The sequence below is a fragment of the Leptinotarsa decemlineata genome, unplaced genomic scaffold (genome assembly GCF_025532065.1).
Source record: "Leptinotarsa decemlineata unplaced genomic scaffold, Ldec_3_MD MMD2_tig00002159_RagTag_RagTag, whole genome shotgun sequence".
In the NCBI taxonomy this organism is placed as follows: domain Eukaryota; kingdom Metazoa; phylum Arthropoda; class Insecta; order Coleoptera; family Chrysomelidae; genus Leptinotarsa; species Leptinotarsa decemlineata.
This window is the reverse complement of record NW_027412574.1, coordinates 6,264,021-6,289,688: the sequence shown is the minus strand read 5'-3', so window position 1 is coordinate 6,289,688 and position 25,668 is coordinate 6,264,021. Positions and strand designations below refer to the sequence as shown.

At 33.0% G+C, this 25,668-nt stretch overlaps 2 protein-coding genes across 4 annotated transcripts in view; one reads left to right on the top strand and one right to left on the bottom strand.

Moving 5' to 3' along the window:
- The window catches only part of Nup54 (nuclear pore complex protein Nup54), a 60,257-nt gene that overhangs the window by 20,406 nt on the left and 14,183 nt on the right, over positions 1–25,668 (bottom strand). The window contains exons 1-5 of one of the 2 annotated variants that reach the window (XM_074177137.1): positions 22,732–22,885; positions 12,189–12,722; positions 11,808–12,134; positions 9,326–9,614; positions 7,843–8,141 (exon numbers count right to left, since the gene is read on the bottom strand). In XM_074177137.1, the coding sequence (XP_074033238.1) occupies positions 7,843–8,141; positions 9,326–9,614; positions 11,808–12,134; positions 12,189–12,722; positions 22,732–22,762 (1,480 nt within the window). In that variant the 5' untranslated portion in view covers positions 22,763–22,885. Of the gene's footprint in view, positions 1–7,842; positions 8,142–9,325; positions 9,615–11,807; positions 12,135–12,188; positions 12,723–22,731; positions 22,886–25,668 lie in introns of those variants that run through there. The other variant, XM_074177136.1, reaches the window with a different exon arrangement.
- LOC111510378 (uncharacterized) overlaps positions 1–25,668 on the top strand; it is a 53,025-nt gene that overhangs the window by 17,489 nt on the left and 9,868 nt on the right. Inside the window, exon 1 of one of the 2 annotated variants that reach the window (XM_023166287.2) lies at positions 22,909–23,062. The exons of the other annotated variant lie outside the window; for it this stretch is intronic. Within the exon in view, the coding sequence (XP_023022055.2) occupies positions 23,045–23,062 (18 nt within the window). The 5' untranslated portion in view covers positions 22,909–23,044. Of the gene's footprint in view, positions 1–22,908; positions 23,063–25,668 lie in introns of those variants that run through there. 2 annotated transcript variants of the gene reach the window in all.

Below are 25,668 nucleotides of genomic sequence, written 5' to 3'. Positions count from 1 at the left end.
TATTTGATGAACCAAAACTTACTGCATCGAATGTAGCTTTGAAGAGTACCATTGAAGAGCATATCTTAAGAACTTTCAGATAATGTATCACAAGTAGGTGGTTGCCTTTCAAAAATATGAAGTTGTGGTGGCTGGGGGCAAGGGTGTGAGAGAAAAAACAAGTTAGTCATCACATCATTTGTTTCTCCCTTTGTATTATGAAAGTTGTTTTCAGCGATTTCTTATATTTTATTTGGTTGCTCAGAGATAGACCTTGTAAGTTTTCAAATTGTCACCCTGTGTATGAAACCGGCGCCGACCTACAAACATACCAAATCAACGATATTTCTAACAAATCATTGAGACTTCCCTCTCGCAAAAACTATTGCATTGTTGTCAGTTATATGGACGCCTCATAATCGCTCACATGTATGAAAAATATACGGCACAAGTATACGCGTACCTCCCGAGCGCCACCAAAATAAAAAAGACTCAACTAGAATATACGCCAATACATATAATTTTGACAATGAAATTGATAAATAGGCGCCCATCTGAAATTTTGTCAGATGGAAGATAGGGAACCTCTGAACTGCCTGGCATGGTGAAACAATTCGGCGTCCATATATGGACGCCTCATTGAAACCGGACGCCCGATTGATAGAAAATTGTAAATGTACGGAAGCTCTATTGATAGTTGGATATATATATATATATATATATATATATATATATATATATATATATATATATATTAGACATCCTTTCCTGATTTTTATAAATGTATTGTAACACTATGTGCCCTATATATATATATATATATATATATATATATATATATATATATATATATATATATATATATATATATATATATATATATCCAACTATCAATAGAGCTTCCGTACATTTACAATTTTCTATCAATCGGGCGTCCGGTTTCAATGAGGCGTCCATATATGGACGCCGAATTGTTTCACCATGCCAGGCAGTTCAGAGGTTCCCTATCTTCCATCTGACAAAATTTCAGATGGGCGCCTATTTATCAATTTCATTGTCAAAATTATATGTATTGGCGTATATTCTAGTTGAGTCTTTTTTATTTTGGTGGCGCTCGGGAGGTACGCGTATACTTGTGCCGTATATTTTTCATACATGTGAGCGATTATGAGGCGTCCATATAACTGACAACAATGCAATAGTTTTTGCGAGAGGGAAGTCTCAATGATTTGTTAGAAATATCGTTGATTTGGTATGTTTGTAGGTCGGCGCCGTTTTCATACACAGGGTGACAATTTGAAAACTTACAAGGTCTATCTCTGAGCAACCAAATAAAATATAAGAAATCGCTGAAAACAACTTTCATAATACAAAGGGAGAAACAAATGATGTGATGACTAACTTGTTTTTTCTCTCACACCCATGCCCCCAGCCACCACAACTTCATATTTTTGAAAGGCAACCACCTACTTGTGATACATTATCTGAAAGCTCTTAAGATATGCTCTTCAATGGTACTCTTCAAAGCTACATTCGATGCAGTAAGTTTTGGTTCATCAAATAAAAGAATTCATTCAGAATAAATTTTATTTTCTATTATTAATTTAGTAAATTTTCAAAAACATGATTTTTACCATCGTAGCATTAATATTAAGACTTGAATATTTTACGCCTCTTCTATTTTTTTTATTCGTCTCGATAATAGATAGGGATAGATAGGGAAGGAGAGTGGCACCTTGTTTTAGAGGTCTTTCGAATACCTTTACTACTCTGTCAACAGAAAATTTTTGTGACGATTAGTTTTCGAGATAATTTGAAGTTTTAAAGGTATTTGCATTGAGTTCAACTCTTTTTAAAATAAATCAAATTGTTTTTAAGGTGCAAGTTACGTTCAGAACTCTCATAAAAAAAATAAATTTTTGCTTTTTATGACAACCTGCTAATACGTGTCCATTTGATGTCGAATTATTTGTTTATTACGAGGAGATTTCTCCGGGGGATGGGGTTGGTTACCACCATTACATTTTAGGTAAATTGAGTGGCACCTACTTATGAAGGTTGAATTGCCTCTTCAAGAAGTTGTTAATAAGAATCACCGGTTGAATTTCCATCAATGAAAAATGAACCTATAATATGATTGCCTAATATTCCGGCCCAGATATTCAACTTTTGGGGATGTTGGGTATGTATTTCTGCGTATTGTCTTGGGTTTTCATCCGACCAATAACGGCAATTGTAACGGTTCACGCAACCATTTGAATAAAATGAGCTTTCGTCCGAATAACAGATGTTATAAAGCAGTTCGGGATTTTGCATTAATATTTCACTCATGCCCTCACAAAACTCCTGTCTTCGGTCAAAATCATCCTCATTGAGTTCACGAACAAGTTTAATTTTGTAAGGATGGTATTTGTGGTTTTTAAGGATTCTCCATGCGATCATATGGCTTATTCCTGCCATTGCGGATAAACCTCTGGTACTTAGCCTGGGATTGGCGATGACTTGACCAAACACTACAATCGCATTATCGTCATTCACTACCCTTCTCTGAACATCACTTTTTTCATTTAAAACCGAACCTGTCTCCCTGAATTTTGTGACCAAATCCAGAACGTGATTTCTGCTTAGGTGTTTACCAGGTTTTTGCTCGTTAAATAAAATTGATGTTTTATTAGCATTTTGGTCGTTGCCAAAAAATGAAGCAATAACTGAAACCCTTTCGGCAGTAGTGAAAGAAATGTTTAAACAAATAACAATACACGACCCGTTTCAACAAAACAATCGAACGTTGTTATTTAACAAAAAATTGATAAGAAGAACTGCTTAAAATTTTTTTTATTTAGGCATACAAGTTACCGAGTGGTCTGTCTAATGTATTATCAACATGGCAATTTTAACTTCAAATTATCTCGAAAACTAATCGTTACAAAAATTTTCTTTTAACAGAGTTGTGAAGGTATTCGAAAGACCTTTAAAACAAGGTGCCACTCGACCTACTTTCCCCATCTAAATAAAGGTCGTCGGACGCACCTCTCTGAGGGGGTGCGTACTACAAAAAATCTGATTAGTCTGAAAGGTGTCCCCCTTCAATTAGAAATCGACGTGTCCGAGCTTTTCTGAAAATCTTACTTTTTATATTAAAAAACGGCTCTGTTAGGTTTTCGTTGTTACACACTGTATATAGAAGAAAATGTAAATGGCGAAATGTATGATCACATGCTAGAAAGATCTATCGAACCTCGGATAGTTCATGAATTAGAGAATCACAGAGACATACACGGCAATTTATCTTTGAAAGAAAATGTATTAAATTTTCAACAGAATGGGGAACCTTATTATTTTGTAGTTCCAGTTATTCAATGGTTAGATAATAATTATGCTGATCAATGTATTGGAAGAAGAGATTCTACTGAATGGCCTCTCACATCCCTGGACCTATCTCCTCTAGATTTTTTCCTCTGGGCCACTTACTTAAAATAGGTTGTTTTAAAGACGACGCAATCTGATTCAATAAAGCCACTGAAGGAAAGAATAATCCAAGAATGCTGAGCTATTTTCAGAGAAACATTTGCCAATGTTTCGGAATGACTTTCGGAAATGAAAATTGCGAAAGTTATAAACAATTTAGTGAAAAATAAAAAATGGGTCCAGTTTTTTGGAAATATCTCAAAAACTAATTGGAATTTTCAAAATCGAAAAAAAAAAATTCGAAAAGAGGAAGAAATTTCCTATCGAAAAGTCCTGACTACCGGAACTGTAGGACCAATATTTATAATTTTCCCGGAGCTCTGAAATAGAGCTCTAAATCGGGTGTTTAGCCGCGCGTAGGCCGTGCCTGTTTGGGCTAAGCTTTACAAAAGAGTGTTTACCATATAAAATATATGAACCAAGGAATGAAAAAATTCAGTCATATAGTCAAAAGATAAATGAACAATAATTTGTCGGTAAAAATTTTTTTTTGCAATTATTCGATTCATTATGCTATTGTTAATTAACAATTTTTTATCACTCGATTATCATTATTGCAAATGTAATATTTTCACACTTTAAACTAAAAGTGTGAAATTTTTTCCTTTCGTAGAGTTATGATTATAACGGTTAGGAATAGATTCATTTTCGAAATATTGAAAAATTATTATTTTCCAATTATTTATTAACAATTTACTGCATTTTTTAATGAAAAAGTTTAATAAATAATCGAAAAAATTTTTTTATTCATCATTATTACTGATATGTTTTTTTTAAATCAGAAGCTACATAAAAATATTTTTTTTATTTCATCACTTACTGTTTAAAAGTTTGTTATAAATTCGATAAAAAATGGAGTGAATAAAAAAATGCATGGTTTTTTTCATTCATCAATTGCAACTGGAACAAAAATGAAATGAAAACATTCATTTGTTTATAACAAATTGTTTATTCAATACACAATGGAGAATTTTAAAAATTAAATTGTTTTTGTTCCGAATTAAAAACAAGATGAATAATTATTTTAAAAAATTGGTTTCTTAATATTATTAATTGGTGGTAAAAAAATTGTTACTCAACAAATGCGTTTTTTTGCATTGTAAAAATTTCTTCAAGAGACAATTGAAAAAAATCATGATTTTTATCAAAAATTAAGATCCAAAAAAAATTCAATCATGTTATAAACAATGCATTTGTTTATAATAAATTTTTAAACAATGAGTGATAAAAATTTTAAAGAAATATGTTCATCTAACTTCTGATTTGTTGATGATCGAGCGATAGAAAATTGTTAATTAACAATAGCGTAATAAATCGAATAACTGCAATAAACATTTTTTACCGACAGATTATTGTTCATTTATCATTTGAGTATATGCCTGAATTCTTTCATTCCTTAATTTATATATTTTAAATGCTGAAATTTTTTTTAGTAAAAATGGCCCAAACAGGCACGGCGCACGAGCGGCCAGACAGCCGATTTCGAGCTCATTTTCAGGGCTTCGGGAAAATTATATATATTGGTCCTACAGTTCCGGGAGTTGAAACTTTTTTATAGGAAATTTCTTCCTATTTTCGAATTTTCGATTTTGAAAATCTCAATTAGTTTTAGAAATATTTTCAAAAAATTAAATCCATTCTTTATTATTCTCTAAATTGTTTATAACTTTTGCTATTTTCATTTTCGGAAGTCGTCCGTTTTCAAAAACTTTCTAGACGCTATTCCGAATCGAATGACACCTCAACCATAATTTTCGGAGACTGCTGAAGAAAGTTCGGAAAAAAGCACTTCTTGATCAGATTAGTCAAGTTCAAACATAGCTTAACAATCCTTCAACAGCTACAGATTGGGGATGAGAAAAAACAGAGACTCTGTTTTTGCCCATGAAAACACCATAATCATTGGCAGGTTTAGAATTACTGAAACTAGTTCATTGTAGTTGCATAGTAGGTATCTAACTGCAGTAAAACTTAAAGCAGTAGAAAAACAGTGATGAGTGCATCCGATGTTGTTGGGATGATGACAATTTCAACTTCGAGTACGGCATGATTGTTGATCAACAAAATACTAACCATCCAGTATATCGAAAACTGATTCAGGCATTCTACGTATCAAACTCAGATACTAACTCTGACGGTTAAGAATGCGTTAATAATAAATTGTTTTGGTAATAAATGATAAAATTAATTATGAAAAATGTTTCTGTCAATTTGTAGAGAAATGTCAATTATGATTTTCAAAATAGAAAACATTCTCCGAATAATCATTTGAACATTCGAGATATATAAAAAAACGTTCATAAACAATTAAAAATCGTATTTTTTTTCTGAATATCATATTATGAAGATAAAAATTTTTTGAATTCCCATACGGTCATACACAATTTATAAACAAATTGCGCTAAAACAGTTTGTTCAACTTACCGAATGTCTTTATTTGATACAGAAACAGGATATAATGATAAATATATAGAAAAATTAAAACAATATGTTATGTTACTAAAAAAAATCATAATGAACAAAATATAATGTTTTTGAACTTTTATAATGTGATCTTGTGGAGCACATTGATAAAAAGAGATTCACGTTCATTACAAGACCAAACACGACTATGATACGATATTTCATCATGGAATCCTAGTGCCTATCTTCCGGCTCCATCATCAGATCAGCTCCAGAGTACCTACCATATTGTCATCAAAATCACATAAAACTGCCAATTTTCATAACGCTACGATCTTTAAAAGATGGTTAAATTAGTTTTCTTAGATTTGACTACATAGTTACATACATACATACAGGTCGACCTAATAAAAGCGTATTAAAAACGAAAAACTCTAGAAAAAATTAAAAAATATTTAGGTCAGTCCTTAAAGAAATATTGAAAAATGCATGACTCGAAAAATCGTATACCATACACGGAAATGAATCTTGACAGGTCTTGATGCCTTCTAGATGGCTATCCTGTGTAGTGTGTATCAGCCAAATGGAATAAATATGACACTGAGTAAATATGACTGTGCTCAACAAAACACTCAGGCACGTCCAATTTTCAACAACCAAATTTTTCAATGCTCAATAACTCAGTTAACGGGAACAACAACTCGACCACGAACTCGGGCTTTGCAACCGTTACCACATCGCCTCTGATAATGTATACCGCAGTAGTAGACGAAACGTCAGGCATAAAAACCTGCAAACCACGCAAACGCTGAAAACAGATTTTACACTGTCATCTACGGCCGTGAATATTTACATTCTTTGGTAATTCATATTATTTATCCTATCGTCTGTCATTTTGGCGTCTTCAACTAGTTTGAATACTTTGAATTCTTGCTGTTTTCTAATGGAAATATACAATGAACTTTTTGTAATTAAAGTTGAACTTTCAATAATCACACCATGCATGTGTCGGTTTCACTTCTCCTATCATTATATTCGGCTCGCTTAAATATCATACAGTGTTAAAATGGAAATATGCCAACCAAGACAAAAATTATCGAATGATATTGAAAATTTCGTTATGGAATAAACTTTTCATGATCAGTCAATATCACTTGGTACCTATGTAAAAATGAAATACATACCGGCTACCTGAAATCCATACGCAATTTGTCGTTGGCACAACGCTTGTTGAAAAACAGATGTGAAGAAATTAAAACCCACTTGCTGCCTACATTTAATGCGGTAAATATTGGCAACGTTGTAAGGATTCCCAATAATCTATTTCATGTATGAAAATATACTTATTGGACTCCCTATTATCAATCAGATGTCTGATGATGGTGTATACTGAGGAGTTCTTATGAATGTTTGACGGACGGACGCTCTACTATCGAATCAATAGTGAACTCAATTTTTTTATGGTGGTAAAAATGTCATGCCAGCCTACAGAAATCAGTTTTCTAGTACTTACCATGAAATATATTCGGTAAATTCTTCAAATTATGATGGACGCCCTATCAGCGCATTCAATGTATGGATGCCATATTGATATCGGGATGTATATATATATATATATATATATATATATATATATATATATATATATATATATATTAGACATCCTTTCCTGATTTTTATAAATGTATTGTAACACTATGTGCCCTATATATATATATATATATATATATATATATATATATATATATATATATCATGATTTTTATAAATGTATTGTAACACTATGTGCCCTATATATATATATAGCACATAGTGTTACAATACATTTATAAAAATCAGGAAAGGATGTCTAATATTGGATGAAATATTTGATATATATGAAAGTTATAGCTTGGAGAACTTTCATTAGAGTAAAACAAGAATTTTCAAGAAAAAATACAAGATAAAGCAAGTTTGGTCAAGACATAATTTGTACTAAAGTGACAAATTTACCTGGTGGCGGGTGCTTCAGATACTCTTCCAACTCTGCTTTAGTGGGGGTTATGAATGGCGTAATTGCGGTGATTCCAACACTGGAAAGTTGTTGTTTTTGCACGGGCTGATTCAAAAATGAAGACAAGTCTGTAGCAGGAATTTTTCTACTGCATCCTGTAACTCCTTTTTCTGATACAGCTATTTTCACTTCTGTTTGATTTTCAGAAATAGCTCTTATCTGATTTATTTCGACAGTCAGATTTGGCCTGTTACCCAAGATCCCACCAATGCCATTTTTGAGAACTTCCTGCTGATTTCTGAAATAAATAATTGCTGCATGATGTAAATCAAAGAACCCTTATTCACTTTGACCATAGCTTTTTATTGTGTCACATCCCAAGTGCCATTAATCTATGGAATAACCGTATTTCTCTTTTTTCTTTTCAATTTGAAATATTGAGTATGCTTGCTAAAAGTAGCATTTGCTGAAAAGGTTGTAAAGGTGTAAATTTCACTGGAAGTCTAGTTCACAAGTGGCTTTTCACATAAATTCAGTTCACCTTCATTGAAAATGATATTTCCGATGCCTTTTGACTCGTCACTAATGATTTGAACTAGGTTGCGTTAACTAATAATTTAAAAGTTATTCAGTTGAATGAAAAAAAATAATTTCTTGCAAAAACTGGAGCCTGGATTTTTTTTGCAAGAGCTATTCTTCGGAGACTTTAACTAAATGTCCTCGTTAAAAAAAAATCGAAAAAAAAAACATTTATTTATGATCAAAGTTGAACAAAGTACAATTAATTTTTTCAAATATTCTGGTGTTTTTTTGTTTTTCATTTTTTTTTCAAATAAACAATTTGTTACACACAAAATGCACTACATAAATAAACTGATAATCAAATGATGAAAAAAAAATCTTTGAAAAAATTTATGGCATAAAAACGCATTGATTCACTATTTATTTTTGCCAGTAAATGTCATTATTAGGAAAACATTTTTTAATCATCATTATTTTCGCAGCAGTGAAAATAACGATTTTTCAGAAAAATTGTTCCTCAAAATTGATATTCACAGGTAAAAAAAGTTAATTAATTAAATGCGTTTTAATAAACAAAACTTTTACCGACATATAATTTATTTCTTAAAAATCATTTCTTGCATTAATCATCAAATTCCTCCAAACAATTTCCATTATCTCATAAACAATGCATTTGATAAAAACGATTTTTTGAACAATAAGAATGAAAAAAAATATATTGAGGTTACTTTTATACACAAAAAAATAAACCAATTGAAATATTTGAAAAAAATGTTAAATGCTTTCTTTACCTTTTTAATTTTTAACATATTTCGATTGTCTATAAATACATGGAAAATTAAATTTTTTCAATTTTTCCACCAACATTTCCTAAATACATTGAAGAATAGCTCCAAAAAAACATTGCCCAGAATCATGTAAACCTTCAATATTTATGGTTACCTCAACATGTATACCTACTTCAGTTCTGAAATCTTTTTATTGAAGATCAACTTGACGATTCCTTCAGAATTCTCCTGTTCTGGAATAAGGTTGTAACCCATGGCTTTGAATCTGTAGAATGGATTTTGAGAGTCATATTCCACTGGAGGTTGGGTACTATTGTAGTAGCCCTTTCCGGTGCCCCAACAAGCTTGGAGCATGTTCCATTTTTTGAGGATACTGTCACGTTCATCGTTGAAAACATTGATGGCGTACACAGACGCAACAGCCTGTTGACTTTTTGAGACGGATGTTTGTTGGACCTGACCTGAAACATTTGAAATTTGTTGAAAAGATTGAGTGAGGCTGTCTCCTCGAGCTTTCAGTGCTTCTGAAAAAAGAAAGTAATCTACGTTCAGCTTGATTCAAGATTACCAATGTTAGGTAATGTCACTTTTATAAATGGAGAAAGTGCACTCTGGATGAAAAATAATTTACGTGGCCAAGCGATATACAGACAGTGGGTTGAATGAATATGATCATTTGGATGAACCGAGATATGAACTCAAATCTAATGAAATTGAAGGTTGATACATAGAATCAGTTTTCACTGGCTATAAACTTTTTTTTGTAGTTACAGGTTACATTACTTTATAATGTAACAAACAGATGAACTGCAAATATTATTATTATTATTTCATGAAAAAATACGTAAAAATAAATACATTTATCAGCAGGGATATTCATCACATGTCAGGGACTCACAATAGATTTCTAAATTCTTCATCTGCAACTTTCAAAGTCTCAAGTTTTGAATGTTCTTAGCAGTGACGTTGGAATCAATGAGAATAAATTATAAGAAGCTCTACTCATTCAACATATTTCAGTTTCTTTTCTCTTTCATCTCTTGAAAAATTATTTGGTTGTGTACAAAAAATCGGAGACAAATTAGATTAAATATCACATGACGAAAATTATAAGAATAATGAATTATGTTCATCCTTCAGCATCAGAAAATGGAGAATACTGAAAATGTACATAAGAGACAATAACTTTGTCAAAAATAATGAAATCCATTTATATAATATCAAGTCCAATAATGATACCCATCAGCCTTTCTCCAGATTACTTGTTGCTCCAAACTTGCCCAGCTCTACTGGTATCAAGTGTTTTTATAAAATAAAACAAATAAAATAAAAATCCTGACTTAAAAAATGTTATTACTCTGTACGAGAATATTTCAATGACAAGCAATATCAATACAGGGTATTTCAGTAACTGATGATGTGTATAAATTTCAACAATAGAGTATAAATTTCAAAAATAGAATTATAATCTCTACGTTATATTCCAGTTCGATTATACAACGTATAGACATTAATGTACAATACATAACGGACTGGTCAAGTCAAATAAAAGTCAAATTTATGAGATTGAGAAAACTTTTACACTAACAAAATACTCACAATAATAAAATTATTTCAATTAAAACAAAATGAAACTTTGAGGCAAATACCTGTCAGTAAGCCATCAAAATACCATATTCTGGAGCTGAGAAACTCTTCCACATTGTAAAATGCTCTCTCAGTTTAAAAACTTTTGCAGTCTATCGTTGAATGGAAATTTGCAGCATTCACATCGATAAATTCTTGTATTTTATTAAAATAGTCAATACCGGTATAGCTGGCTAAGTTTTGACCAACAATACATCGTACATCAGGTGACAATTTGTTAATGATTTTCTAAGTATGATTTTGCTCAAGTTAGAGGTACACCACATATTCCTATAGCTTCTAGTTCAATTGTGGTCAACGTTTTCGAAGGCTTGACTGACATTATAAAAAAGTCTTATGACATTATTGAAGTATCTATATATGAAAACAATGCATTTATTAATGGCGTTGATCAACTGATCAGAGTATAAATCTTCGAATATCTTAGTTTAAGATATCCTACATAACCTTCATTCTTATAAACAGAGATACATTTTAACTTTTTCACACTAGGAAGAGTTCCATATGTAACTCCAGTATTATTTCACGAAGAGGTTCAGAGATTAGTTCTGTAACATCATTCATAACCTTCCCATTTATGCCATCTATGCCCACAGCAGTTCTCGACTCTGTTTTGGATATGATTTCAAAAACATCTACTGGTGTTACTGGAGATAGGTTAGGTTAGGTAGGGTTAAGTTAGGTTAGCTGATAAGGCAATTTTTCAAGTTTATATTGATATTTAGTGCTGGTCAATTTTTGAAGGAATCTATGAAAGAGTCATTGATATAATTTGCTTTTTTTACTGGATCTGTAATGAGTTCTCCAGTTTTTGCAAAGCTTAAGCTATGCCTTTCTCTGCATCTTTCACATTACTGATCCGACACTAAACAGCACTGTTTCAACTTGTCTACGTCTTATCAGTGGCGTCCACATTTCAAACTATTCCATGTGATATTAGTTCACAATTATCACTTATTATTTCATAAACATATAAAGTACATGTAAAAACATGAATTTGAATTTACCAGTTGTAGACTGAATAGGTTTGGCCCCAAATGTAGATCCCAATAAGCCTGTAGTAGGTGCTTGAGTACCAAATCCTCCAAATCCTGTTTGCGTTGTACCAAAACCTCCAAAAGCGGGTGCAGTAGAGGTGGTTGCACCAAAACTTGTACCAAATAGAGAGGGTGCTGTAGTGGCCTGAGTACTACCAAATAAACCACCAAAACCAGTTGCAGTAGTATTAGCAGCCCCAAAAGGAGTGGTTGTCGTACTCGCTGCGGGTTGTCCGAAAAGAGAAGGTGTAGAAGTTGCACCAAAAAGGCTGGGAGCAGTACTAGTTGCAGTACTTCCTGAAAAATACCATTATTGAATATTTGAAATGTATAACAATCAATTATACTTACCGAACAAACCAGTAGGTTGGTTAGTATTCGCCGATCCGAATAATCCACCAGTACCGCCACTTGAAAATAACCCTGTTGTGGAAGGTGCAGTTCCGAATAAGCTTGGTTTATTGGCACCAAACAAATTAGACTGATCCTGTTGGGTACCGAAAGAAGTACCAAAAGCAGGCGCAGCCGATGTTGCTGTGGACCCAAATGCAGAACCGAAACTAGTACCAAAACTGGGCGGTGCTGATGATGCTGGAGTACCGAATGCCGAACCGAAACTGGGAGTTGCAGTTCCGAAGGTGCTACCAAAAGCTGGTTGAGTAGCTGCTGGAGTGCCAAAAGCTGGTTGAGTAGCCGCTGGAGTTCCAAAAGCTGGTTGAGTAGCCGCTGGAGTTCCAAAAGCTGGTTGGGTAGCCGCTGGAGTACCAAAAGTTGAGCCAAATGCTGGAGGTTGAGAAGTGGCGGTGCCAAAAGTAGAACCAAAACCCCCAAAACCACCAGTTGATGAAGTTGTTGGGGTACCAAAAGTAGTGCCGAATCCAGGAGCTTGAAAAGTAATCATTAGTAATTGAAATGGTGCGAAAGTGTTGAATATAACCTATCATATTATGTACATAAACGTGCGCACATCCAAAAATCACTTGTATAAAAAATATAATGATGAACGACACCGTTTTGATAACAGTCCAATACCAGATTAATTTGAAAAATTCATTGGATTCAGAAAATACATACTATTTCTCATAGTTTCTCATTTCAAGAATATTAGTTTTTAATGTTTCACAACGAAACTGAAATTAGATTTCACAATCATCACAATTTTGTATGTGAAAAGATCATCATTACTAATTACCACCGCTTTTCCATTTTCCATTTAATTGAAAAATTCTCAAAGCAAGTATTAATTAGATACTCGATTAATACCGAGTCACCAGAACACGTCGATAAAAGATATACGATTCTTCAAGAAAAGACCATTGGGATCAAGTTCACCAAGGGTTGCCCTCAGGGTGGGGTAGGGTATTATATCCACCATCGACGCTCCTGATGGAAAATTTGCTTGTCCTTGATAAAAGATATGGAAGGAAACCTCTAACAGCCTCCAAAAAAAAAGTTGAACGACGTTTACTGCTGGTTCCAGAGGTAGCAGTTTGCTGCAAACCATAGCAACACCGTTTTCCCTTTCACCATTAAACTTCATTTTCTTTCGAGGTGTGACTATTCCTTGTGCAGCTGAAGTGAAATATCTAGGTATTATCTCAGATGAAAAGTCACTTGAAACACCCACTTGGGAAAAGTTTTCACACAAAGCCAAAGACGAGGAAATATGTGATTATTTGTCAGACCTCCTCTCTACATATTTTTGATGAGAGAAGCTATATGGAAAGCATACAAAATTATGCACATGACTAATTGCTCAGAACAGGCTTGGCCTAGCAAATTACGACACTGAAAGTCAGATCATTCTAGAAATGACCTCCTACTCAATGCCTCCAACAGTCAACTATGATCTGCTTTATATAGTCCCAATTCCAAGTAGAGAGGACTGGATCTTCCAGAAGGACGAAATAATAAGAGTAGATTTCTGTTGGTTCACTAATGGATTGAAAATACCTTCTGGCTTTGGTGCAAGTGTATTCAGCATAGATATATCAGCCTACCTAGGAACTTGTGCTACCGTATTTCAGACGTAGATCTATGCCATTGATTTATGTGTGAGGTGATTGGTGAATACCAACCTCGTACATCAATCAATAAACATATTGTAGGAAAGCCTAGCGGCAATAATGCACTCGACTTTCACCAAGCAACTAAAAAATTGGTAGTGAATTATCAAAAAAGACTCTCCTTAATAATAAGGATTTACCAAATAGTCTCTGGATTGGATTCCTGACCTGTAAGGTAATGAAGTTACTGACTCCCTCGCAAGGAAGGGAGCTGCAAGAGGTTTCATCGGTCTAGAATCTGGCAAAATGTACCAGGAAATGACTAATTCCAAGACATTGATACATCTTTTGAGGTATGATACCAAACAATTCTTAGATCACAGCAGGCAGGAGTTACGTTGTCTAACAGGCTTACTTACAGGTCACTGTCGTTTTAATCATTATATGAAGAGACTTACCTAGATAAAAACACGACAAAAAACAAAAAAAATATTTAAGTTTTTATAAATTATCATCATATAGCCCGGAGATTAAACTGTTCAACTCTATTCTCAAATTAAAGACCTGAAATAATTATTTCAGAATAACCTTAATTAACCTTTTCTTAAGTAAAAGTTAAAAGGCCCAAAGCTCGAACCCTGATATAAAATTGATTTTTCTAACTGTTTTTCTGATATTCAAAAGTATGAAATATGATGAGCTGCTTACAATATCAAAAGGGCCGACCAGTTTCTATTCTATTCTAATAATAATTTCTATTCTAATATTTTTTCAAGTTATTTTACAGATCAGGGTTTATCCAATTGAAACTTAATTTTAAGAAATACAGGCTGGTCCAAACCGTGACATCAAAAAAGAAAATGGGATTCCTCGCATTGAGAGATATCCAAATATACTAGACTTTTTCTTTCTGTAACATATTCTATATAAATCTTTCTTCCAATTATAAAATGAAACTTTCTGAGCGGAAAATTTATCTCGAGAGAGGTTCGCTTTCGTTTGATTTGAAATCATTGCTAGGTGAGTGCAGGCATTTCTGGAACATGGTAAAATGATACACCTGAATGAACATCTGGGAATATGGAACGAGAAGAACGAGTTCTGGAAATTTTGGATTTATTCATTTTGAAAAGAATTGCATATGCTTTCTGGATACTAATCAGCACAATAGAATATTAAACGATTATGGACACTTACTAGACTTAGTAATCTCGAGCAAAAGTTTGCAAAGTAACAAAAAATGAGCTTTGTTTTGTTATGGAGGATAGTCATTATCCGTCGCTCTGTATTGAGGTGTCACTTGTGTATTTATTATTATATTAGTTATCTGCTAATAATTTAGAATATTTCAACTTCAGAAGGGCGAATACTGAACTCATGTACCATCTATTTGCTAATGTTGACTGGTGTGGTCTAGAATTGTTTACAGATCCTAATCTTGCGGTGAGTTTCTTCTACAGTAAAATTATTGAAATTTTCAATATTTGTATTCCCAAGTGTAAGAAAAATAAAAAGTACCCCCCATGGTTCAACAGACAAATAATAAAATATATCAAAGTAAAAAACAAACTAAGGTTAAAATGTAGACAAAACAGTAGCCATGAATTAGCACATAAATTTCGCGATTTAAGAAGAAAATTGAAAAATGACATCAATACATCTCACACATTATATCTAAGCAAGGTTCAGTAGGAAATTAGTAGTGATTCTAGATCATTCTGGCAGTATGTAAACAGTAAAAAAAGCAGCATAGGCATGCATACCAGATAAAATGCACTTGGACAATATTCAATATTCCAAGGGCATTGATATTTCTAATGCCTTTGCAAAACACTTCAGTTCAGTTTATACAAGTGACTGTATTGATGGTTCACCATTTACTGATAATACCAGTCTTGAATTGATATCTATGCACTGTATAGATCATGATGATATCATTGCTACATCTAGGTGTTTGAAGATAAAAAAGTCAATTGGGCCTGATAATATACCACCATTTATATTCAAAGATCTTGTCGACTTCTTGTTATATCCATTGAAAACTATCTTTAACCTCTCCTTGAGAAGCAAAATATTTCTTAACATCTGGAAAGAAGTAAAGGTTATTCCAGTCTTCAAAAAAGGTGACAAAACCGATATTATCAATTACAGGCCGGTGGTAGTGTTATCGGCACCAGCCAAACTTTTCAAGGCTGTCATTATCAAGCATCTCTATAGATTAGTTTCTTCTAAAATATCACATTTCCAACATGGCTTCATGAAAAAAAGATCCACTGTTAGTAATCTTAGCAATGTTACCCAATTTATAGCTGAAAACTTGGATAGTCGCGCTTAAGTGGACTGACTGACTTTAAGTGGACTGACTTTGTTAAAGCTTTTGATAAAGTATCCCATCCAATTCTTCTAAGAACCCTAGAATATGGATTCAGTTTTCATCCCAACTTGATAAAATTTTTCAGTTCATATCTATCTAATTGAAAACAAAGTGTGATAGTGAAAGGGCATAAGTCCAGTCCATTTATTGCATCGTCTGAAGTTCCCCAGGGTTCTAACTTAGGTCCTTTGTTATTTATTTTATTTATCAACAGTCTTGTAAAAAATATCACATCATCTTGCTACTTGTTGTTTGCAGATGACTTGAAAATTTTTAGAAGAATATCAACAGTTGAAGATTGTGTACATCTACAAAACGATGTAAAAACATCGTTGAATGGCCAAAAAAAAACAAATTATTATTCAACGTTCAAAAGTGTAATACTATGACCTTCTCCCGGAAAAAAGTCAGTATAACGTACATCTACGGGATGGACGTATAAAACTCAACAAAACTCGAGAAATAACAGACCTTGGTGTTACTTTTGATTTTGAATTATCGATTAGATCTCATATACTGAATATAACAAACAAGGCCTCAAAGATGTATGGGTTTGTAGTTCGCAACTCTAGGCAATTCAACAATATTACCTGCATCAAACATTTGTATATCACTCTTATCAGAAAAATTTTGGAATATGCTTCAATTATCTGGTGTCCTCAATATAATTGTCACAAGAAAGAGTTCAAAACAAGTTCCTGAGATATCTTCACTTCGAAGAAACAGGTAACTATGACCTTGATATTTCCAAAATATTGCTACTTGAAAAGTACAACATATAAACCCTCGAGAAAAGAAGAGTATTTGCATACTTAATATACTTGTACAAGATGAAACATGGTGAAGTGGATGATCCCTGTCTTCTATCAAAAATCAATTTCAATGTACCTGCTTATGACACTAGATCGTTTCGCACATTTTACATTGAATCCGCAAGAACAAATTATCATTAAAATGCCCCATTAAATGCTATGTGCAGTGCCTATAATAATGTACAAAATGACCGTGATATCTTCTTCCAAACTCTTACTAGTTTTAGAAATAGGTTGTATGAAATTGTATAACTCTTGTTGAATTTTTTTTATATAACTTTTTTGTCATTTTGTTGTATATAAAAATCTATTTGTGATATTTACCTTTCCTACTCTGTAAATGTGCCATGGTCTGAAGAGTTTGTAAACAAATAAATAAATAAAATAAATAAAAGTTAGTCTGGTTGAGTTTTTAAAAAATAATTCATTCAGCTTGGATGGTAATTTCGTTGAATTATATATACATCCATTTCTGTATAGCCGACTGCTTTTCACTCATATTACGTCTTTTCCCAACTGTTAATTTTCATAGAATCAACCTTTCTCGACCAATGTACGAGATCTGTTCAAAAATGAGGTGAATTTTTATTCTTCCCAAAATTTATTCAATTTATATTTTGTCTTCTTCAAAGTAGCTCCCCTCAGATATAATACACTCATTCCAGCTTCTTTTCCAATCCTAAAAGTAGTTTTGGTATGCACTTTTTGGTACGTTCTAGAACTCTCTCATCGATTCGATTTTTATCTCCCCAATCGTCGCAAAATGCCGTCCTTTCATGGGTCTCTTAAATCCTGGGAGCAGGATAGAGTCGTAGGGGTCAAATCTGGTGAATACGGTGGCTGAGGCATGATTACGGTGTTGTTTTTGACCAAAAAATTACGAACAAGCAATGACGAGTGGGCAGATGCTTTATCGCGATGCAATAGCCATGAATTGTTTTTCCACAATACAGGACGTTTTCTTCGTATTGCTTCTTGCAAACGGTGCATAACTTCAAGATAATAATCCTTATTGGCCATACGACCATGTGGAAAAAACTCCTGATGCACTACGTAACGTAATCGAAAAAAACAATGAGCAAAACCTTGACATTTGATCGAACTTGGCGTTCATTTTGGCTCTCCTGGGCTCTTCCATAGGGACGATTGGACTTTGGTTTCGATGTCATAACTATACTCATGATTCGTCATCAATTATGATCCTTTCAAGCAAATCTGAACAATCGCCATTGACGACATTCAACAATTTCTGAACGATGCTGATGCGACGGGTTTTTTGGTCAAAATTCAGCAATTTTGGAATCAACTTTGCTGCCACACGGTTCATACCTAAAATTTCCGAACAAATTGCATGGCATGAGCCAACCGATATGCCGACATCCTCAACAACTTTTTCGATAGTGATTCGGCGATTCTCTGTAACAATTTTCTTCACTTTCTTAACATTTTCATCGGTTGTTGATGTGCTGGGGCGTCCAAAGAGAGCGTCGTCATTCATACTTTCTCGGCCTTCTGTAAAAAGCATATACCGCTTGTAAACATTTTTCTGACTCCGAGAACAATCATCGTATGCCACTGTCAACATTTCAAGTGTTTTCTGAGCTTTCTATTCAATTTTTTTACACAAAATTTGATGTAAATTTTTAGATCCAATTTTTTCGATAGCCGTAAATCACCGAAAACGCAAAACACTTCTAACTTTTATGCCTCTCACCAACAAACTGCACATGCTTAACAGCCGAAACTATGAACATATGTTCGAGACGAATGTATCAACATAAAAAAACAAAAAAAATCGCTAATCGAATGTACGAAGCCGCGAAATTTAAACGTTCACCTTATTTATTGAACGGACCTTCTATGTAGGGAACTGCTCTAAATTGTTTTCACCCCGTACAGTTGAAAACAAACTTACTGAATTAGTTTATTCAAGACAAATACCCGGCTATACAACAGCTTCCTTAAGCAGAAATGAGAAATAACTTCTAAATTACAACCATATCGCTACAATAACCATTTATACAATTTTTTTTAAGTTTTCATTGTTTAGCAGATAAATAGTACCCCTGTATCAAAACCTTCTGCCTGTATTTTTGAATACCTGTTTCAGCTGCTCAGGTGCAAGGTGAAACTTCACAAATTATTATTTGCGCATCTCACATAATATTTGTTTAAACATAATACATACTTGAAATACATCAGAGAGTTTGAATATTTCTTTATATAGATATGGATACGTTTATTAAAAAGTGTTCTATACAGGGTGAGTCAACAAGATTCCCTCGGTCCATTGCTATCAGAGGAAACAATTTTTCGAACTGTTTTTTTGCAGTCATATCGATAAATACTACCTTCAAAAATTATTTTCTGGCATACTGGGTGATTCAGCTGAGCATGACCAACCAAAGTTATATTTCTTAAATAGAACACCCAGTATTTGAATACGTCATTCGAGTCCACATTTTTTTATCTTTCTAAGGAATTTTTGTTTTCGAATTTCCATTGGGGTATTGCTAAGAAAAACCTATTTTGCAGACAATATTTTTTAATTCACCACCTTCATGTCTACAGCAATTAAGTGGATTTTTTTAGGAATAGTTAGTCAATATCACTATGATAATTTCGGGAATCTCAACTTTCTGAAACAATATATAGGGTGATCAGTAAAACAGGTCAAGTTTCATTCATTTTCAAACGGGCATAATTCAACTTTTTCAAATGGAACATCTTGTATTTTTTAATTTGTATGAAATGTTTCAACATTTTACTACATTTTTTATCAGAGGTATACAATACGAAAAACATATTTCACAAATTATACCCAGTTTTATTAATTGGTGTAAACACAAAAAATTCATTTATTTACGTTCACTTACTCAAAAATTTTTCAATATGAACAATAACGCCTAAATTTGTTATTGAATAGAGTAGTCCAAAAGATGTTCAAAATGGTGACCATTTTCTGCAACACATAATGTCAGTCTTTTTTTCAAACGAATTCTCTACACGTTCCATCATATTCTATGGGATTTCCCTGAAAGCTCTAGTGATTCTTTGTTTCAAGTCTTCTACAGATGTTGGAGGACTTTGGTAGACAATCCGTTTGATATACCCCCATAAAAAAATGCATTTTGGTCAGGTCAGGTGATCTGGGTGGCCACGCCACAGGCCCACCCCTACCTATCAATTTTTTATTGAAATGATCGTTGAGGTATTCACGTACCTCAGTTTTAAAATGTGGTGGTGCACCGTCGTGTTGTAGCCACATTCTAAGTCTTGTTCCATATGGAACCCCGTCCAATGAATTCGAAGAAATCTGAATGCCGAAGAAATCTTACATATAATCTTCCAGTGAGATGCCCATCCAAAAAATACGGACCGATAATTCTTTTCCAAGAATTCCACCCCAAACATTCAGTGGCCAACGCTGTCGATGACTCAGGCAACGAACAAAATGGGGGTTTTCCATTGCAAAATGCATGTTATGCCGATTCACAGTTCCATTTTTATGAAAAATCACTTCATAGAAAATAACACGAAATCGAAAAAATCATTTTCTTGATTGATCTTTTGTAAGCCCCATCGGCAAAATTGAACACATTTTTCAAAATCTCTTCCCCTTTACTCTTGCATCAATTGCATCTGGTAAGGATGAAATTTGCTTGCTCGTATCATTCGAGACACGCTGGTTTGAGAAAATCCTAATTCCCTGCTCAGGTCTCGGGTACTCACATGGGGATTTTCAACAAGGTGAAGAGCAATTTGAAATGTATTCTCTTCACTTATTACAGGGCAGACACGTTCGAACTTCTCGTGATTGACATTACCAGTTCGTTCAAATCTTGTTTTTAGAGCCTGAAATGCCCTTCTTTCGGGGAACTTCTCTTTGTAACTCCTAGATGCAAGGAGACAGTTTCTGTCACTTTCCCCCAAAGCACAGACCATTTGCACCATATCTTCCAATGTACTAGTGATTAGTTTGAATACCTATCCTATTCGTAAGTAAGTAAACGTGAGAAAATAATTTTTTTGTGATTACAATTACTGAAATTTGGTATAATTTGTAAAATATCGTATCGTATCGTAAAATATCGTACGGTATATCTCTGATAAAAAATGTCGTGAAATTTTGAAACATTTCATACAAATGAAAAAATACAGGGTGTTCCATTTGAAAAAGTTGTATTATGTCTGTTTCAAAATGAATGAAACTTGACCGGTTTTACCGAACACCCTAGATATTGTTTCCGAAAGTTGAGATTCCCGAAATTATCATAGTTATGTTGACTAACAATTCCTAAAAAATCCACTTAATTGCTGTAGATATGTGGGTGGTGAATTAAAAAAATATTGTCTGCAAAATAGGTTTTTCTGGAATAACTTGGCAATGCCGCAATGGAAATTCGAAAACAAAAATTCCTTAGAGAGCTAAAAAAAATATGGAATCGAATGATGTATTCATATATTGGGTATTCCATTTATAAAAATATAACTTTGATTGGCCACGCTCGGCTGAATCACCCAGTATGCGAGAAAATAATTTTTAAAGATAGTATTTATCGATATGACTGTGAAAGAAATTGGGCAATTCGAAAAATTGTTTTCCCTGATAGCAATGGACCGAGGGAGTCCTGTTGACTCACCCTGTACATTTAATACTTATACATCTATACATTCTTACTTAAAAATAGTTTTGAATGTATCTAAAAAATTGAACTTCAATAACGTACACAAACATCGTCAATTTTTTTCTGAGTTGCAATAACTAAACAAGCAAAAAATAATAATGATTGAAAGAACTATTAACAAATAACATTTCTTAGCTGACAGTTTGAAATTTTGACTTTATATTGTGAGCGGTTTACAAGAATCTGTTAAATTGTATATGTGTGCTTTTTATCTACATCCTGTAGAATAGTTGAACCATAGATAAATAAGTGAATGAAATCTCTCAAATTTCATGAATTTTGCATGATTTGAAAAATAAAACTAATAATTTGTTCACTCTGTTCGCGCTGATTTTTTCGAATTCAGCTACATACTCGCGACGGTCAAAAACTTTTCAAGATTTGAAAATAACATATTGAAAGGTAGACTTCATACTTTGTCTCTGACTAATTATTTTTAGGAAACCATCATTTGTTTATCAATAGATAATAGTCGATGCTGTAGACATGCGAGAAAATAATTTTTGAAAGTAGTATTTATCGATACAACTACAAAAAAAATTGAACAGTTCGAAAAATTGTTTCCTCTGATAGCAATGGACCGAAGAAATCTTGTTGACTCACCCTGTATAGAACATGTTTTAAACATCGTATCCATATCTATATAAAGAAATATTCAAACTCTCTGATGTATTTCAAGTATATATTATGTTTAAACAAATATGTGAGATCGCAAACAATAATAATGATATATTTTTGATATGCCAATAAAAATTAACTATTTTGAAATATTGATGCTACGAAGAATCCCATGAAGGTGTTGAAATCTATCCAGAAAAAAGCCATCAATCTGATTGGATATTCAAAGAATATCAACAAAATGATATTCAATTAAAACCATTTACACAAAGGCACCACTCTTATAAAAATATATTTCATCAGATAAAATTAAAATTCTTTCAAATATCTTAGGTGACACCGATATTTCGGAAATCTAACATTGAATTTTATAGTTTGGCTAAACATTTTCATTACCAGTTTTCGGGGCGGCTTTCTTTTCTTTCATTCCAAAAATTTCCAAGGAGCTTCAGCCGTGAAATTTCGTTAAATACACAATCCTTCGAACTAAACATAAACAAAAGTAGCCGAAGAAAAAAAAAAACATTAATTTTTGTGTGAAATCGTGAATCCTTATAGTAACCCTATATTTATTTTAAATTAGTTTAAAAACATTCCTTGTGGCGCTCTACCAAGATAAAAACCGATTTCGGAACAAACAAAAACTGCGGCTTCTTTAACGATTGTAACAATCACTCTTTGTGCTATTTTGATTTGTGTCTGGGTGAAAATGGTTGATTCAGGTCAAGTAAGTTTCACTTTACTTTTTTATTTCTATGTAAACGCTTTTTATTAGCATACTTTTCAATGTTTTTGCTAGTGACATTAATTGCATGCAGATAAATCGATTAACTGATAATAGGTCTTCAATAATTCCCTGTTCATGAAATCAATAACATATCCAAGGTTTAAATTGAAAGGGTTATATTTTTAGGAGGGATTAATTTTTGGGAAAGAAAGTTTTTGGCTTTCTGCTTCTCCATCTTCATACAAAAATGTGGGAAACTTCAAAAGAAATGCATTTTCTTTCAGTTTGTCTGAAAGTTATTTATTTGCATGATCTACACATCCTCATAAACAGCTCATTTGAAAAGAATTGCTTTCTTCCATTCCTTGGAAGTTTTCTACATTTTTTGGAGAAGTAGAAAGTCAAAACCCTCCTTTCCCAAATATTAATCTCTCCTAAAAATATACCTCTTTCAATTTGGACAAGATTCCTATGGCTGGGATTAAATCAAATAAGCCATTGAATGTTATTACGTATTGTCATCGATGACATGAGTAGATTTAACAGAACTCATTCATGACATAAAATCGTAATGTTATGAATCAATTGAGTGCTTCATCCTATAATGAGAGGCAATAAGGCAAGTGTCTTATTCCGAAACATCGATGTCCGCCATTGAGGATGATAGTGTTCCACATAAGAGAAATTATTCCTCTTTCACATACTGTATTGTGTATCAATCTTGTGAATGATATCTAACTCAATTCTATAACGAATGTTTGGAGTACAAACTGAATAGGAAAAAGTATTTTTAGCATAATTCAATGTTCATGTACGAGTACTTGTTTCGAAAGTACTTTTTTTTCGTGTAATTCAATGTTTATATGAAAGTAAGTTTTTCGAGAAGGCTTTTTCTTTCAGTTTGTTAATCAAAATTATTTTTTTGCATGATAATAATAATATTAAAAATAATAATGATTTATTATTTACCATAACATAAAATATTCTTCAGATCACATAACGAGGTAAATAAATGGTTTATGCTAGGTCTTAAAATCAATTCTTCCACATAAACCACAACGAAAATAAATAAAGATTCTAGCTATAGTTACAACTGGGATATAAATAGGAAATATAATTGAGGAAATATTCTTAAAAAAAAACTTGTTTCATTGCTTCTCAAACAAATGTTTTTTGGCATTTTTTTTCGAAAGAGTGAATTGATGTAGAGAAATCGAGAACATCCAGGAGATTGCCGTGAAGAGATATCTGGTAGGTAAACGATTTTGTATAAATTTCTTTATTGTGTGAAGAATATGGATCATATTTTTCCACCGTTATGCACATCTGTCATATATATAATTTTGCTATATAAATATTCAGGATTTTCGAATTTCAGTATTTTATAGTAAACAGAGTGAGAGCGTGTAATTTGCGTCTGTTATACATACTCAACCATTCCGTGTCTTTCACCTTATAGGAAATTCTTTCTCTCCTCCTAATGTGATATATCGTTCAAAGACAACAATTTTGAACTTTTTGGATTCGACGCATGTCACTACAATCTATTCATGAACCATACACAATGTCACAGTAATTGAAATGGGACAATATCATAGTATCGCTCAACATTTTCTTCACTTCCAAACTTAAATACATTATCTGCTGATATACCAACTTCAACGACGCGCAGGCCTTTCGAAGTTTTTCTGTAACATGTGCTTTAAAACGTAATTTAGAATCTATGAGTAAAGCTAAATTTTTGCAGCTGTCTCTGAAAGTCAGCATATCAGCCCTAAGATTATCTCCATTTCACTCAAAGCTTCATGTTTCTGAGTATCGCTAACGAATAATACAGCAGAAGATTCATTACAATTTATAGATAAGAGATGATCATTAGAAAGATTAAGGAGGATTTCTAAATCACGATTGATTTTTATATTAGCTTCCCTCATATTTTCCAATTTAAATGCACAATAAATTTGCATGTCATCGGCAAACATGTGGTAATTGCAATATGTCAGATGATTATGAAAATTGGAGGTATACAATGTATATAAGATGGTCCCAATACACTACCTTGTGGAACCCCTTAGTGAACCACTATGCTATTTGATATTTCGTTTTGCGTGTTCAGCAATTTTCTGCCGTTGAAAAAAATGGATCGAATAATTTGCATCAAATTTTATGTAAAAAATGAAATTAAGTGCTCGAAAAAAAATTGAAATGTTGACAGTGGTATACGGTGATTGTACTCTGAGTCAGAAAAAGGTGCCACAAGTTTTTTACAGAAGGTCGAGAAGTTGTGAATGACGACGCTCGCCCTGGATGCCCCGGCACATCAACAACCGGTAAAAATGTTGGGAAAGTGAAGAAAATTGTTCTGGAGAATCGTCGAATCACTATAAGAGAAGTTGCTGAGGATATGGGCATGTGGGTTGGCTCATGCCAAGCAATTTTTTTGGAAATTTTGAGCATGAAGCGTTTGGCAGCGAAGTTCATTCCAAAATTGCTGAATTTCCATTAAAAAAAACCGCTGCATGAGAATCGTTTAGGAATCGTTAAATAACATCAACGGCGATCCAGATTTGCTTAAAAGCGTCATAACTGATGATGAATCATGCCCA